At 39.5% G+C, this 15,470-nt stretch overlaps 1 protein-coding gene across 2 annotated transcripts in view; it reads left to right on the forward strand.

Annotated features, from left to right (window-relative positions):
- Nucleotides 1-603: 603 nt before the first annotated feature.
- Nucleotides 604-15,470, forward strand: part of cltcl1 (clathrin, heavy chain-like 1) — a 68,728-nt gene continuing 53,861 nt past the window's right edge. The window contains exons 1-4 of one of the 2 annotated variants that reach the window (XM_079636819.1): nucleotides 604-1,081; nucleotides 10,854-11,061; nucleotides 13,109-13,377; nucleotides 15,068-15,229. In XM_079636819.1, the coding sequence (XP_079492945.1) occupies nucleotides 1,040-1,081; nucleotides 10,854-11,061; nucleotides 13,109-13,377; nucleotides 15,068-15,229 (681 nt within the window). In that variant the 5' untranslated portion in view covers nucleotides 604-1,039. The remainder of the gene's footprint in view (nucleotides 1,082-10,853; nucleotides 11,062-13,108; nucleotides 13,378-15,067; nucleotides 15,230-15,470) is intronic. The other variant, XM_079636820.1, reaches the window with a different exon arrangement.

A 15,470-nucleotide genomic window follows, 5' to 3' on the forward strand; every position in this document is an offset into this window, starting at 1 on the left:
TAAAAACAATAAATTATGCATAATTATATGCAACTAAACCAAAACAAATCTTAACCCTTTAGTAAGTACATGTAGTTAATTAATATTATTATCAGTACTTAAATGTATAATTACACTGTAACAAAACCACCTTAAAATAAAGGTCCTTGTTACATGTACTTACTAGTAATAACAGTAAATTATGCATAATTACATGCAACTAACCCACAACCAAATCATAATCCTACTCTAAACATGTAGTTGCTTAATATTACTCAATACTTAAATATATAATTACACTGTAACAATGACACCTTAACATAAAGTGTAACCAATATAAAACAACTTTTTTCACGTACTTGCCTAAGGAATATTTTATAGTTTAAGTTGAAGTACTTAAATTACTTAAACTAAAAAATAAAATAAAAAGCAAAACGAAACAGACATATATAAAAAAAAACGAATAAAGCTGACATTGAAAAATATATTAAAATCTAAAAATAAATATTTATAAAATTGTTAACAAATACTATATGAATGATATTAAATAACACATGGTTTAATGGCCTGTGTGTTTCTGCTGTTCCTGCTCTGAGTGAGTGTGCAGAAATAGACCCCAGTATTTTTAGGGGGTGGTGGGGGGGAGTTCCTGCTGTCACATGTTTGTCTCGAGCGGAGGGGTACACGAAACCCCTTCACAGTCCCTTCAGCTGAAAACTCTTGTGTTTCACTGCTATATCCCTCACTCAGCTTCTGCGAGAGAGTGTTTACAGCATCTGCGCCGCAGCGCTGGAGTTTCTCCCTCATTCAGCTCAGCTCGTATCAGTGCGCGCGGATCTACTTTCTCACGCGGAGGAGTCCGGCAGCGCTCCGAGAAGTTGCCTTGAGTGAATCTGACCGGCTGAAGAAAGCGAGATTCACGAGCATTCGCGGAATATCCGTGTCTAACGGGACACACAACTCGGAGGAACAGAACACAAACACAACTCTTTATCTGCGCCTCCTCCACCTCCTCCTCTTCCTCCTCTTCCTCCTGTCCTCTCAGTGTTGGTGCTGGAGAATGGCGCAGATTTTACCCATCCGCTTTCAGGAGCATCTGCAGGTAAATCCGCACTAACACACACATTCGTGGGTTTCCGCTCGACGCGTCGCGAGCCGTCAAACTGTAAACACGCAACTATGTCCCAGCGGCCTCGCCCGCGCGCAGCGCTCATGCACGCACAAGTTACATACTTGATACATATGTGACATTTAAAAGAATATGGAGTTGTACATGTTACATTGTAGCCGGACGTGTAAAAGAATGATGGTGACGAACCGGTACATTGTAACATCGTTGCATGACGCGTTCGAATTTGTTACAGAGTTGCATGACATTTGAATGAATAAGATCATGAATGCTTTTTTCCCTTTGCATTCCTGAAATTGCAATGATGAAATGTTACACACTTGCACTTGCCCAACATTTAAAATAATGTAGTTGCATCATGTAAGTTTTTTTAATTTATTAAATGTGTTTGTTTTTTATTGCTAAATATGCACGAGCTGCTGTGACAGATCAATATTACTTTAAAGGTTTTCCGCATTTGATCACACTTTTGCTGTCTTGCATTCCACTTCAACAGCCCTACAGTGTTTTAAGTATTATTATTACTGATAATATTACATGTACAGTAATATGAACTCATCATTATACACAAATTAGAAATGTTTTAGATTTTCACACAGCATGTACAAAAATGCTTGACATTTATGCCAGTGAATAGTTGCATGATGGAAATTGCCACAGTGACAAAGTCCTTATGTTGCCGTTGTTTCATGGCATGCAAAATAATATCTTACTGTAGAGAAACAAGCGGGTCGCTGAAGCGAGTTTCAGAGATTAAACTTAATAATAATATGTTTGTCAGTGCTGGTACAGTATGCACAGTGAAATACTGTTAATATCTCTTTATAGACACCAGGTCTCGCTTTATAAAAGACAAGGCATTGCAATTACACAGTTGTTTATATCATTTCACAGTTTCTGAAAGTTGTTGTTGGAACCTTTCCCTATACAGATTTCATTGAGCTTTTTTTGTCTTTCAATGCTAACGTATTGACACGGTCTGTGTCTCTTTTCCCTCTACACTGCATTAGTCAGATGAACTGAAATTGTGTTGCACCGTCATGCGCTATTCCTTCCTCACAGATGTAACATTCAGCACAGTGCTGTCATGTGTGGTGTTCACACACACTCCGGAGAGGACCGTAGCATCACAGTGCTGTCATGTGTGGTGTTCACACACACTCCGGAGACGACCGTTAGATCACAGTGCTGTCATGTGTGGTGTTCACACACACTCCGGAGAGGACCGTAAGATCACAGTGCTGTCATGTGTGGTGTTCACACACACTCCGGAGACGACCGTAAGATCACAGTGCTGTCATGTGTGGTGTTCACACACACTCCGGAGACGACCGTAGCATCACAGTGCAGTCATGTGTGGTGTTCACACACACTCCGGAGAGGACCGTAGCATCACAGTGCTGTCATGTGTGGTGTTCACACACACTCCGGAGACGACCGTAGCATCACAGTGCTGTCATGTGTGGTGTTCACACACACTCCGGAGAGGACCGTTAGATCGCAGTGCTGTCATGTGTGGTGTTCACACACACTCCGGAGAGGACCGTAGCATCAGTGCTGTCATGTGTGGTGTTCACACACACTCCGGAGAGGACCGTAAGATCACAGTGCTGTCATGTGTGGTGTTCACACACACACACTCCGGAGAGGACCGTTAGATCACAGTGCTGTCATGTGTGGTGTTCACACACACACACACTCCGGAGAGGACCGTAAGATCACAGTGCTGTCATGTGTGGTGTTCACACACACTCCGGAGAGGACCGTAAAATCACAGTCTCGCGGCGAGTGCACGGCACCAGAGAGTAATCCTGACGGCACTCACAAGAAAATGGATAAGTAGCTACTTCTACATAATCAAATTCACAAATATTACACCATTTAAACATTATTCACACACATAGGCTACTGAGTTACTAAAACAAGCTTTGTCAAATAATACACTTGTTTGTTCACAGTTTGAACGTTCTTGTTTCCATGTGTTTAATTTCAAGATCTGAGGTGAATTATCCAGTGTTGCTTTTACAGCTACAAAGCTGGAGCACTAAATGATATTCAAAGTCACATGACACGCTTTTAACATTAAATAAAGCACATAAACAGTGCCTGAGATTATCAGTGCCACACTTTGAGTTTGTTGTTCCAGCGCGACGTCACAGAAAAATAGAAACCGTTTCAAAAATAGAGTTGTCGCGTGTCGCGGCTGGTTAGGACAAAAACTAATTTTATCTCGCGTCGCGTGTAGAGAGGACACGGTGTTAGTGTGATGAACATTTAAAAAAAAAAAATCTTATAAAGAATCTTTTGTGGAATGGATGTTAAAGGTTCTTCATCAATGCCAATAAAGAACCTTTATTTTTAAGAGTTCAAGACTTTCCTCCAGTCGTTCTTCTCGTCTCCTGCACTGATGTGTGTATTCCGTGATGATGGGATCCATTGGAAACTATTGGACAGAGTTATTTTAGTGTTCGTACAGCCTCAGCACAGTTGCCAAACCCTAATGAAGTTCTACACGCCTTTGCAAATATTCTCCATGACAGAGACGTGTGAGCGTCTCTCACGGATCGTCCCGGCCTCACCTTTCCACAGGCTGTGTTTTCTTTGCCGTTCACAGAATGCCTTGGAATCCCTCAGACACATCTGGAATTCACTCTCTCGCCGATTCAATCCAGATGCTGCGTTCTATGGGATTTGAGATGATATTTTGTTGTAATATGTGGAATTTTATAGCGTGTCTCTTGAGATCCAGTCCCAGTCTCTCTCTCGCCCTCTCTTTCTCTCTCTCTCTCTCTCTCTCTCTCTCTCTCTCTCTCTCTCTCTCTCTCTCTCTCTCTCTCTCTCTCTCTCTCTCTCTCTCTCTCTCTCTCTCTCTCTCTCTCTCTCTCTCTCTCTCTCTCCATTCCGGTGTCGAACGCTCAGCCGGTGCAGTTTGGTGAAAGAATGCCAAGAATCTGCAGCCGGCAGGACTTTAGGCCTCTAGCAGTTCGGCTTTATGTCTTGAATGTGTGTGTTTGAGTTCATTCAGTGCTGGATTGTATTGTTACCGTTTGATCCTGAATGGGAATATATGTGTTTGTGTGTGTGTGTGTGTGTGTTCTTTTATAAATAGACACAGTTCATTCAGCTCATGTCTTATAAATAATGTTACATTGAAAAACAACAGACCGATATAAATACAACAAGCTTCACTAGTCTTTCAAATCTCAGCTTATTCATCTTACAATCAATATGATTTAAATTGTGCTCAAACCCCCTGTTTTATTTAAATGGGCTTTTCCCTACTATATCTTGTCCTGCTCATGTTCTAGCTTTTTCTTTTTGCAGTGTCATTTTGCTCTGTCTTCTGATTGGCCGCTGGCGCTGATGTAAAGCTGTAACCCAATAGAGATTCTGCTAATGAAGTTATGCTCAGGAAGAGGAAACATGTTTATCACCAGCACAAACTGACACAAAGGACTAGTTTTATGACACAAACACACTCAAACTAAAGTCTAGCATTGATGTAAATATCTTTATTTACTTGCTTGATTGTGTTTTGAGCAGAAAATGAATGGAATAGACTTTCCTGTCTTTATTATCAGTGGATTCTTGGACTCTTGACTGGAGTTCATGGTCGACTCAATGACTGAAGATGTCAAGGTCATGTGGCAGAAATCCTCACTCCTCCATCAGTGTGATGGACAGCTGGTGTGTGTGCTGATCTGCTGCGTTTGGTTTTCTCTGCTTTATGGTCAAACATCTCCACTTTGGTCTCGTCTGTCCAAAGGACATTGTTCCAGAAGTCTTGCGGTTTGTTCAGATGCAACTTTGCAAACCTAAACCTGAAAAGTCTTTCTCATGGCAACCATACTTGTTCAGACTTTTTCTAATTGTACTGTCATGAACTTTAACATTTAACTTTGCACGGTCTGACCTTGGGGTGAATTTGCTGGGACGCCCACTTTTGTTTATTCACAGCTCTCTTAAAGTCCTTCTGTGGTGAAAATCCAGCTTTTAATGTTGTTTATATGTCTATGTGGTGTTTTTAATCTGCTTTAAGACAAACCATGTGTAAATTCATAAGTCGACAGCATTGCTGAGTATTTTCTGCATAAAACTGCAGTGAACCAAAGACAGTCTCAAAAACACGGTTTGAAATCGCTGGTGTTTCTGACGTCACACACTACCTTGTAACCAATCAGATCAACGTGTGATCGTCAACCAGTGGATCTCTGAGTGAGTGAGTGAGTGGAGGCGGGGCTCATTTGCATATTCATAGAACCGCGCATACTAAATGAGGCAAGGGTGTCGAGTTACATTCAAGATATTTTAAGGCATGACAAAAAAAATTCAAGGAAAAAAATTTAATGTGTCATTTTGGTGATCAAAGATGAGTTTTAAGGGAAGAAATGAAATAAAATACAATGTTTTTGCTGCAACAACCAACACACATCATTTGTTTACGTAGGGGCGGGGCTCATTTGCATATTCATAGAACTGCGTATGCTAAATGAGGCAAGGGTGTCGAGTTACATTCAAGATATTTTAAAGGTATTGTGGAAGATTTTCCCGAATTTCAGAAAAGAACCGCCCTCTCCACTTTGTGAAAAAATGCACATGCGCAACACTACCTGCTCCCGAGAGGGAACGCCTATTAAACGTGTGCACGAGAGAGCGTGCACGAGCCTAGGTCTCCTCGTGCACGCTCTGTTTACAAGTTGCTGTCGGCACGGCTCATACAAGCCTACTTTCAAAATGTGCAAGATTTGCACTTTTTCCACTGTCACACATTGGAATTATCAAAAATGAACACACAAGGTTTTATAACATTTCAGCGTGATACCTTTTACCATTTTGTCATAAGGCTACTTTAGACAAATTGAGATGTTTACCGTGTCTGCGCGGTGCGTGACTTGTGCCAGGGCTAGCATCGCTAATCATAGCTTACATTAACTTTTACTAGCAGTAATTTAAAATGGATTTCTCCAAACTTTACCTGTCGAGTAGGCATGAAGAATTTTTTAAGGCATGAAGAATTTTTTTTCAAGATTTTTTTTTTTTTTTACATTTTCAATGTTTTAATATGTACTTTTGGAGAACAAAGATGAGTTTTAAGGGATACAATTATTGACTAGGGACTGTAATTCCTATGGAAGCATTAAAGGTAGGGTAGGTCAGAATTGTCTAAAAAAACTTTTATTCAAATTTGTTTAAACTGTCTTTATATACCAATACATAATTAAAATGCAAGTACTCTGAAATAGAGAGTATAAAAAACTGAGTGACTCTAGTGTATTTAATCTTCAATAAACACAGCTCATTAATTCCATTCACTCCCACTTAAAAACGGGTGCGCGACTGCGCGTGGGCAGAGCCAGTAATAGCAGCGGTAGTCATGGCGACGGAGAGTGACAGTCGCGCAAGCCAATCACTTGTTTCGTCCCGGTAGGAATTAATGAGCTGTGTTTTTTGAAGATTAAATACACTAGAGTCACTCAATTTTTATACTCTTTTTTTTTCAAAGTACTTACATTTTAATTATGTATTGGTATATAAAGACAGTTTAAGCCAATTTGAAAAAAAGTTCTTTAGACAATTCTTACCTACACAACCTTTAAGGGTGTACTTAGTTTTTTGTCACACATGGCTTCTTCAAACAAATAATGTGTAATATGTCATGTGTTGTTTTTCATCTAAGGTTGTATTAACATAATTTTAAGACCTGCAAAGAACCAGATGATTTTTTATTATGTCCAGAAATGTAAAACCATAGAATTCAAAAGAGGGTGTACTTTCTTGTTCACATGACTTTCCAGGGAAGCACATATGCTTAGTTTTGCATAAAAGCATTTGCCAAGTGCATGAATGTACTGTAAATGTCTTGCAGTAACAGATCAGCAAGCGGAAGAGGCCGAGACCGAGAGCGAGTCTGCTTTATCTCAATGTGCTCTGCATGCTGGGAGACGAAAGACGGTTCAGAAGCATCAGCGTAGACGAGCCCATCAGGAAATGAGTTTAACTCCTTATTAGTGTGTGTGTGTGTGTGTGTGTGTGTGTGTGTGTGTGTGTGTGTGTGTGTGTGTGTGTGTGGACATATGGATCTATCTGCCTCACTACATCCTGAGTGTCCTGTGGGACTTTATTGAGGGCATCTCATGAATGCATTGCTTTTAAAGCTAATGCTATACAATAACAGAAGCCTATCCCTTCACTTGAACATGTTAGATTTAAAGCCTGATTTGGCTGATTTTCTTCTTACAAAGTGAAATTGCTGTTCGATAGGCTTCTCAATGTTTGTGTAACGTCACAAGTTTAGCAAAACAAGCACACTGGATCAATGAATATGAATAAGACGTCTGTGGATTTAGCTTTAGGCTGCAATAATCAATTAGCAATATCTGTAGAGGTTCATTGCTGTTGGATGTGAGTTTTTTTGAGTATGTTTAACATTATTTCTCTGTTTTTTGTTGCTAAGTATGAAGCTCCAGACAGCTTGTAAATTGCATGCAGCTTTATTCAAATGAGTCTTTTTGCCTAACGTTTCTAAAGCTCCTGGTTTATTGATGCTCATCAGATTAGGTGTGTTGGAATAAATTTGAAACGGACAGAAATTTACATATTTCAAGCGGACAGTAGTGCACTTTACTTGGAAGTATGTTTTGTCCTGTACGTAAACAAATGATGTGTGTTGGTTGTTGCAGCAAAAACATTGTATTTAATTTAATTTCTTCCCTTCTTTGATCACCAAAATGACATATACAATTTTTTTCCTTTAATTTTTTTTGTCATGCCTTAAAATATCTTGAATGTAACTCGACACCCTTGCCTCATTTAGTATACGCGGTTCTATGAATATGCAAATGAGCCCCGCCTCCACTCACTCACTCACTCACTCAGAGATCCACTGGTTGACGATCACACGTTGATCTGATTGGTTACAAGGTAGTGTGTGACGTCAGAAACACCAGCGATTTCAAACCGTGTTTTTGAAACTGTCTTTGGTTCACTGCAGTTTTAAGCAGAAAATACTCAGCAATGCTGTCGACTTATGAACTTACACATGATTTGTTTTAAAGTGTATTAAAAACACCACATAGACACATGACCAAAGCTGGATTTTCACCACAGGAGGACTTTAAAAAGGATCCCAGGATCCTATCCAGAAGAGAGACCTGAAGATAACAGAGCTTTTGTGAAGACAAAGAAGATGTTAATTAGAGCACTAACCACAGACTCACACCTGTGTGTGTGTGTGCGCGTGTGTGAGTGTGTGTGTGTGTGTGTGCGTGCGTGTGTGCTTGTGTGTGCGTGCGTGTGTGAGTGTGTGTGTGTGTGTGTGCGTGTGTGCTTGTGTGTGTGTGTGTGCGTGTGTGCTTGTGTGTGTGTGTGTGCGTGCGTTTGTGCGTGTGCGTCTGTGAGTGTGTGTGTGTGCGCGTGAGTGTGTGTGTGCGCGTGTGTGTGTGTGTGTGTGCGTGCGTGCGTGCGTGCTTGTGTGTGTGCTTGTGTGTGTGTGTGTGTGTTTGAGTCAGTAATGCTGAGACAAGAAAAGGGAGGGAAGAATTGTGGCTCTGTTTTCTCTGACTCAGTGTGTGTGTGTGTGTGTGTGTGTGTGTGTGTGTGTGTGTGTGTGTTGGCTGTATGCTGCTATACAGTATCTCCAGGTCCTTGCGTCAGCAGTGTGTTTTCCAGTAAGACAGACAGCAGGTTTGCGTTACGCTTGTGTTTCTCAGCAGTGAATCACTTCAGACCCCAGAGAGAGACTTCTGACCCTGAAGAATGTGGCGCTTCACCCCTCCGCGTTATACAAACACTCGTGATATTCCTCCGCCTGGATCTCATCACAACATGTTTAAAGGGTTAGTTCAGCAAAAAAATGAAAACTCTGTCAGTAATGACTCTCCCTCATGTTGCTTCAACCCCGTCAGACTTTCCTTCATCTTCGGAAAACACAAATGAAGATATTTGTGATTAAATCTGAGAGCGGTCTCACTCCTCCATCAGCTTCAATTGAAACTTGAGTTCACGTAGTGTAGCAGCGCAGCGCTTCTGGGTTGTACGTCAGAACGGAGGCTCACTATTGGCCAGCATCACACACATGACCAGCGTCGGCCAATAGTGAGCCTCCGTTCTGACGTACACTACGTGAACTCACTCAGACACCCACAGAGAAGAACATCAAGAGTTGAATAAAGTCCTTATTTTTGTTTTGTAAAGGTTGAGCCGCTGTCGTCACTCGGACTATTTTAACGATGTCTTTACTAACTTTCTAGACCGGCAAGTTTCAATTACAACAGAAGCCTATGGAGGAGTGAGACATCTCTCAGATTTAATCACTAATATCTTCATTTGTGTCCCGAAGATGAAGTAAAGTCTGACGGGGAACAACATGAGGGAGAGTGATTACTGACTGAGTTTACATGTTCGGCTGAACTAACCCTTTAATGTGGAATATTTTGCTGTACTGAGAGTTTGGACCTGTGAGATTTCACCGAGAGGAAAGTAGCAAAGATAATGTCTTTAATCTCGACCACTATTGACCGTTAGGACAGAAACTCTTGATTAAAGGGATTGTTCACCCAACATATTTAAATTCTGTCATCCTCAAGTTCTTCCAAACCTGTGTGAGTTTCTGTCTTCTCCTGAACACAAAAGATATTATGAATATGGGTTTCCAAACCATTGACTTGCGTAGCATTTTTTTTTCCATACTATGGAAGTCAATGGGGACCATGTTACCAATTATCATATTCTTCACTTGAGGGTGAATAAATGATGACATAATTTAAATGTATTGGGCCTTGATGCTTTATTGCAGGAATGACTAAATGTAAAAAAAAAGGGTAAAAAAGTTAATATTTCAATAATTTTACACTACGTTGACATGTGTATGGTCACATGACATGCAGGTAAACAAATACATATATTATTATAAATTTTTATTGTGATTCATTTTTATTTAGTTTTAATTTGACATTTTTATGATTTAATTATTTATTTTGATTTAATTATTCATTACATTTTTATGATTTACATAAAAAAAAATGTATTGTAAGTGATTTTATTTTACATTGTTATGATATAATCATTTTGTTAATTTTGTTTGTTTTATTAAAAAATCTTTCATATTAACTATGGATTATGATTTAATTCATTTTTAGTAAGTGTTTTATTTTGATTGACTATTTTACAATCATTCATTTTAATTTGATTATGATTTAATTAATTTTATAAAGTGTTTAATTTTGATTATTCTTTTCAGTTATTTATGTTAAGTTGACATTTTTATGATTACATCGTTTAGCAATTGTTTTTCAATTATTTATAAAGTATTTCAAAAGTATTCATTTTAATCTTACATTTTTATGATTAATAAGTGTTTAGTACATTCTTTTTATTGTAATTTTTTATTATGCATCATATATATATTTTTTTATTACATATTGTTTTGTTTAATTTTAAAAGTATTCATTTAATCTTAAAGTAATGATTAAAGTTCTCAGTAAGTGCTTTTTATTATTTATTATTTATACTTATTATTTTATCATATACATTTTTTTTAATTGCACCTTTTTTATTTATTTTTTGTCATCTTTTATGATTTTTACATAATTACAATTAGCTTTTCATCATCTCCTGTGCTATGGCGTCGGGTTTAGTTGGTTAGTTCATCACTGGACTCATGCACTTTCTGTAAAGCTGCTTTGAAATTATGTGTATTGTGAAAATAACCGTGACCCGAACTGAACCGTGTCCGTGTGTCCCTCAGCTGCAGTCTCTGGGAGTGAGTCCTGCCGGGATCAGCTTCAGTTGCCTGACCATGGAGTCGGATCGCTTCATCTGCATCCGGGAGAAGGTGGGCGAGCAGAACCAGGTGATCATCATCGACCTGAGCGACCCGACCAACCCCATCCGCCGGCCCATCACGGCCGACAGCGCCATCATGAACCCGGCCAGCAAAGTCATCGCGCTCAAAGGTGCCGCTGTTTGTGTCTCACTCAATCTGACAGGCTTCACTGTACTTTTCTGATATGCTTCTCAAAAATGTCATTTCTCACTCTAACCACTAAACTGCTCTCTGAACTCGCTGAAGATGGTGAGTGTTTCAGTCGCCTGTCAATCATTGTGGTCTTCACACACACACATCTCTCATATGTATGTAGACGTCTGTGTCTCATCGACTAAATATGCATGATCACTGTGTGTGTGTGTTCTTCGAAACCGTACTTTAGGACACATTTGTGCCCAGAAGTATAAGCTAAACCTGACAAAACTTCCTTTTAATGGACATCCTCATTTGTAAAACGTATATAAAAATAAAATAAGTCATTTTTTAAAAATTGTTAGGATCAGGTAGTTATGGATGCTTGTTTAACGCCACGGAATAAGAAAATAAAAAAGGTAATTGCGACCTTTTATCTCACAATTCTGATATAAACTCAGAATGATTATAAACTTGTGAGGAAAAAAGTCAGAATTGTGCAATTTTGACTTTATTTCTCAGAATTGCGACTTTAAATTCTCGCAATAACTAAGAGTTTATATCACAATATTCTGAGATTTTTATATATAAACTCGTAATTCTGATTTTTTTTTTGCAATTGCAAGTCTATGGGCCCTATTTTAACGATCTGAAACGCAAGTGTCAAAGTGCAAAGCGCAAGTAACTTTGTGGGCGGATCCCGGCGCTGTTGCTATTTTCCCAGCGGGATAAATGACTCTTGCGCCCGACGCAAATGTAAAAGGGGTTGGTCTGAAGTAGCTTCATTATTCATAGGTGTGGTTTGGGCGTAACGTGAAATAAACCAATCAGAGCGCCATCTCACATTCCCTTTAAGAGCAGGCGCGCTTGTTCCATGGCGGATTGCTATTATAACGGCGGATTGCTATAATAACGGCGGATTTGCCGGCGCACGCCAGGAGCAGTTCACAGCCGAGGAAACCGACGTTCTCGTCAGGGCTGTAAAACACAGAGAAGTGACATTGGGGATGATGGGAGAAACCCACCCAAATTAGGTTCGGTTAAACAGGCGTATAATTTGGGTAAATGTGTAGCCTAATCTAGATTTTTTTTTTTTTTATCTAGATAGATCTTTTTCACATCTTCACGGACACAACAATGATTTCCCTCGTGTGTTAATATTTTTCCTTGTAATAATGTATGATTTGCAAAAATGAAAACTGCTGCATCTGTTTATATTAGAGAATCAAAGTGGATGCGCGTTAACATTATGGCCAAGCACGCGCCCTTAAAATACCATATCACTAACGCGCAACGCGCCACTGTCTTTAGACTGTTTTTTTCCTGATCAATGGCGCAATTGCTTTCTAAAACTGGAAAATAGCACCATGGAAGTTTTGCGCCGGAACACGCCTTCTCTTTGCGCTGAACCTCCCCCGCGAGCGCAAGTTCATTCCCTAATTTACCGACGTGCGTCTGTGGAGGGAAAAGTCCGCTGTGCGCGGGTGCAAAATAGGAATGATACATGCGTCGGTGTTCAAAGTCAATTGCGCTGGGTGCAAGATAGGGCCCTATATCTGGCAATTCTGAATTTTTTTCCCGGCCTGTCTATTTTGACTTTATAACTCGTAATTGCACAGTGTTCAGTGTTCAGGAATATCACTTTTAAAGTCAAACTGAAATCAATATTTACTTCTGTAATGCACATTCCTGCATGTTAATCCATATAAATGTTTGACTTCATCATAATCTTTCATCAAAATATTACAACCTTTTACCGGTAGTTTAATGATGAATCTCATGCAGATGTCATGGGAAAGCATTCCCAAATTGTGTTTCTTAGTAAAAAAAAATATAAAAAAAAGTTATTAGTAAAAATAATAATATTTTGGGCTTTTTCAGATAAAAAACCCCCCCTCATATCAAATACTTTAATACTTTCTATTAAAGTACTGTAAAAGTATTGAAAGAACGAATGACATTACGCTCATCACTGCAGATATGAAGTGTTTGGTGTGTTTATGGTGAAAGGTCAAAGGTCACGTGTCGTGTGTGTCCCACAGCGGAGCGAACGCTTCAGATCTTCAACATGGAGATGAAGAGTAAAGTGAAGGCGCACACCATGACGGACGAGGTCCTGTTCTGGAAGTGGATCTCCGTTAACACCGTCGCCCTGGTTACGGACACGGCCGTCTATCATTGGAGCATGGAGGGAGACTCTCAGCCAATCAAGATGTTCGATCGGCACGCCAGTCTCGCTGGATGTCAGATCATAAACTACAGAACCGACGAGCAGCAGAAGTGGCTCCTGCTCATCGGGATATCAGCGCAGGTGTGTGTGTGTGTGTGTGTGTGCTTTATGAGAGACAGCGTCTGTGTAATTTGTGAGAGTGTGTGTGTGTGTGTATTGTGAGAGAGTGTGTGTATGTAATTTGTGAGAGTGTGTCTGTGAGTGTGTGTGTGTGTGTGTGTGTGTGTGTGTGTATGTGTTTGAGTGTGAGTGTGTCTGCGTGTGTGTGTGTCTGTGTGTCTGTCTGTGTGTGAGTGTGTCTGTGTGTGTGTGTGTGTCTGTGAGTATGTGTATTTTGTGAGTGTGTCTGTGTGTGTGTGTGTGTGTGTATTATGTAAGTGCGTGTGTGTGTGTGTGTGTGTATTGTGCAAGAATTTTTAACTTTGTGGATTGGACAAACAAGGTAAAATGTATTAAATGGAACCAACATTATGTAGTATTATAACTGAATGAACGTATCAAATACCAAAATTTGTTTATGTAAAAAATATTTTGCTATTTGATACCAAACATGTAAAACTTGTATGGCTTTATTGTTTGTTTTGGACTGGCAGAATAGTGTAGATTTGTTGACTAACATAGAAATAAATATACATATATATATATGTATTTGTGACCCTGGACAAGAAAACCAGTCACATGTCACGTAGGGCTGGGCGATATGGCCTAAAAAAACAATCCCTGATTTTTTCACAAAAAATCTGATTTACGATTTAAATTGATTTTTTTCCCCCCTATTTAAAATCAATCTGCAGATGACAAAAAAATTGTTCACAACAAGTTTTAGCTTTATTTAATTATATAAAGTGCAATCAGAAACAACAAGCCAAGATGGCAGGCCCTGCCAGTGAAAATGTAACATAACATAATGTAACATAACATAAAATGGGTGGATTGGGATTGGTGGGGATGTAAAAAAAACAAAACAAAAAAAACACTTGCATCACAATTATAAGTGTATTGTGATTGTCAAAAGAGTTGGTGACTAAACAGAAATCAAAATAAATAATGCAGCCCTGCAGATTCAGTTAGTAAATGTTTTTGGCGGGTGTGCTTGTGCAGCCGCGGTCTTGTTCATTTGCCATGTTGTTTGTGTAGCTCTATGGCGGAGCGCGTCCGGAACTACGGAGGCCCAGAGGGAGCGTCTGCGGATATTATAGAGAAAACTGATTTTCATTCAAACATATCGACGTACACTACACATTCGAGTTAATCGATAAAATAGATTTATCGCCCAGCCCTATATCTGTGGCAATAGCAAAATATACATTATATTTGTCAACACTTTCAAATTTTCTTTTATGCCAAAAATCATTAGGATATTAAGTAAAGATCATGTTCCATGAAGATATTTAGTAAATGTCCTGCCGTAAATATATAAAACATGTATTTTTGTGAGTGAATGCAGCACAATCGTGAACATAAATGCACAACTTTAAAGGAGATTTTCTCAATGTTTCGATTTTTTTGCTCAGATTCCAGATTTTCAATAGTTGTATCTCGGCCAAATATTGTCCTATCATAACACACCACACATCAATGGAAAGCTTATTTATTCAACTTTCATGTGATGTATAAATCTAAATTTCCCAAAAAAATTACCCTTGTGACTGGTTTTGTGGTCCAGGGTCATACATAAACAAAAAATAAATACACATTTATATATAAAAGCAGGTGGTTTGTGAACCTCTGTATGGGTGTGTAACTCTCTCTCTGCCTGTGTGTCCTGCAGCAGAACCGGGTCATCGGCGCCATGCAGTTGTTCTCTGTGGACCGGAAGGTTTCTCAGCCCATCGAGGGACACGCGGCGGCGTTTGGACTTTATAAGCTGGAGGGAAACTCAAACGCTTCAACGCTCTTCTGCTTCGCTGTCCGAGGACAGGCTGGAGGAAAGGTGACCGTTCATATTGGGCTCATCAACATCTGATTGGTTTCTTTACCTCTGTACAGATAAAACGTTCTCAAAATGATTCCAGTTCACATGGATCCGCGGAAACAACAAAATATTTCAGTATGATGCTAAGTAATTTGGCAATGTGAATTTGTAAAGAAAGACTACGCGTCTGCGCACATTACATATTCAAACGCGCATATTTATAGACTAAACGCGTAATATGCATGTGCACGCCGTCACC

Source organism: Phoxinus phoxinus, assembly GCF_949152265.1.
Source record: "Phoxinus phoxinus genome assembly, chromosome: 15".
Lineage (NCBI taxonomy): Eukaryota > Metazoa > Chordata > Actinopteri > Cypriniformes > Leuciscidae > Phoxinus > Phoxinus phoxinus.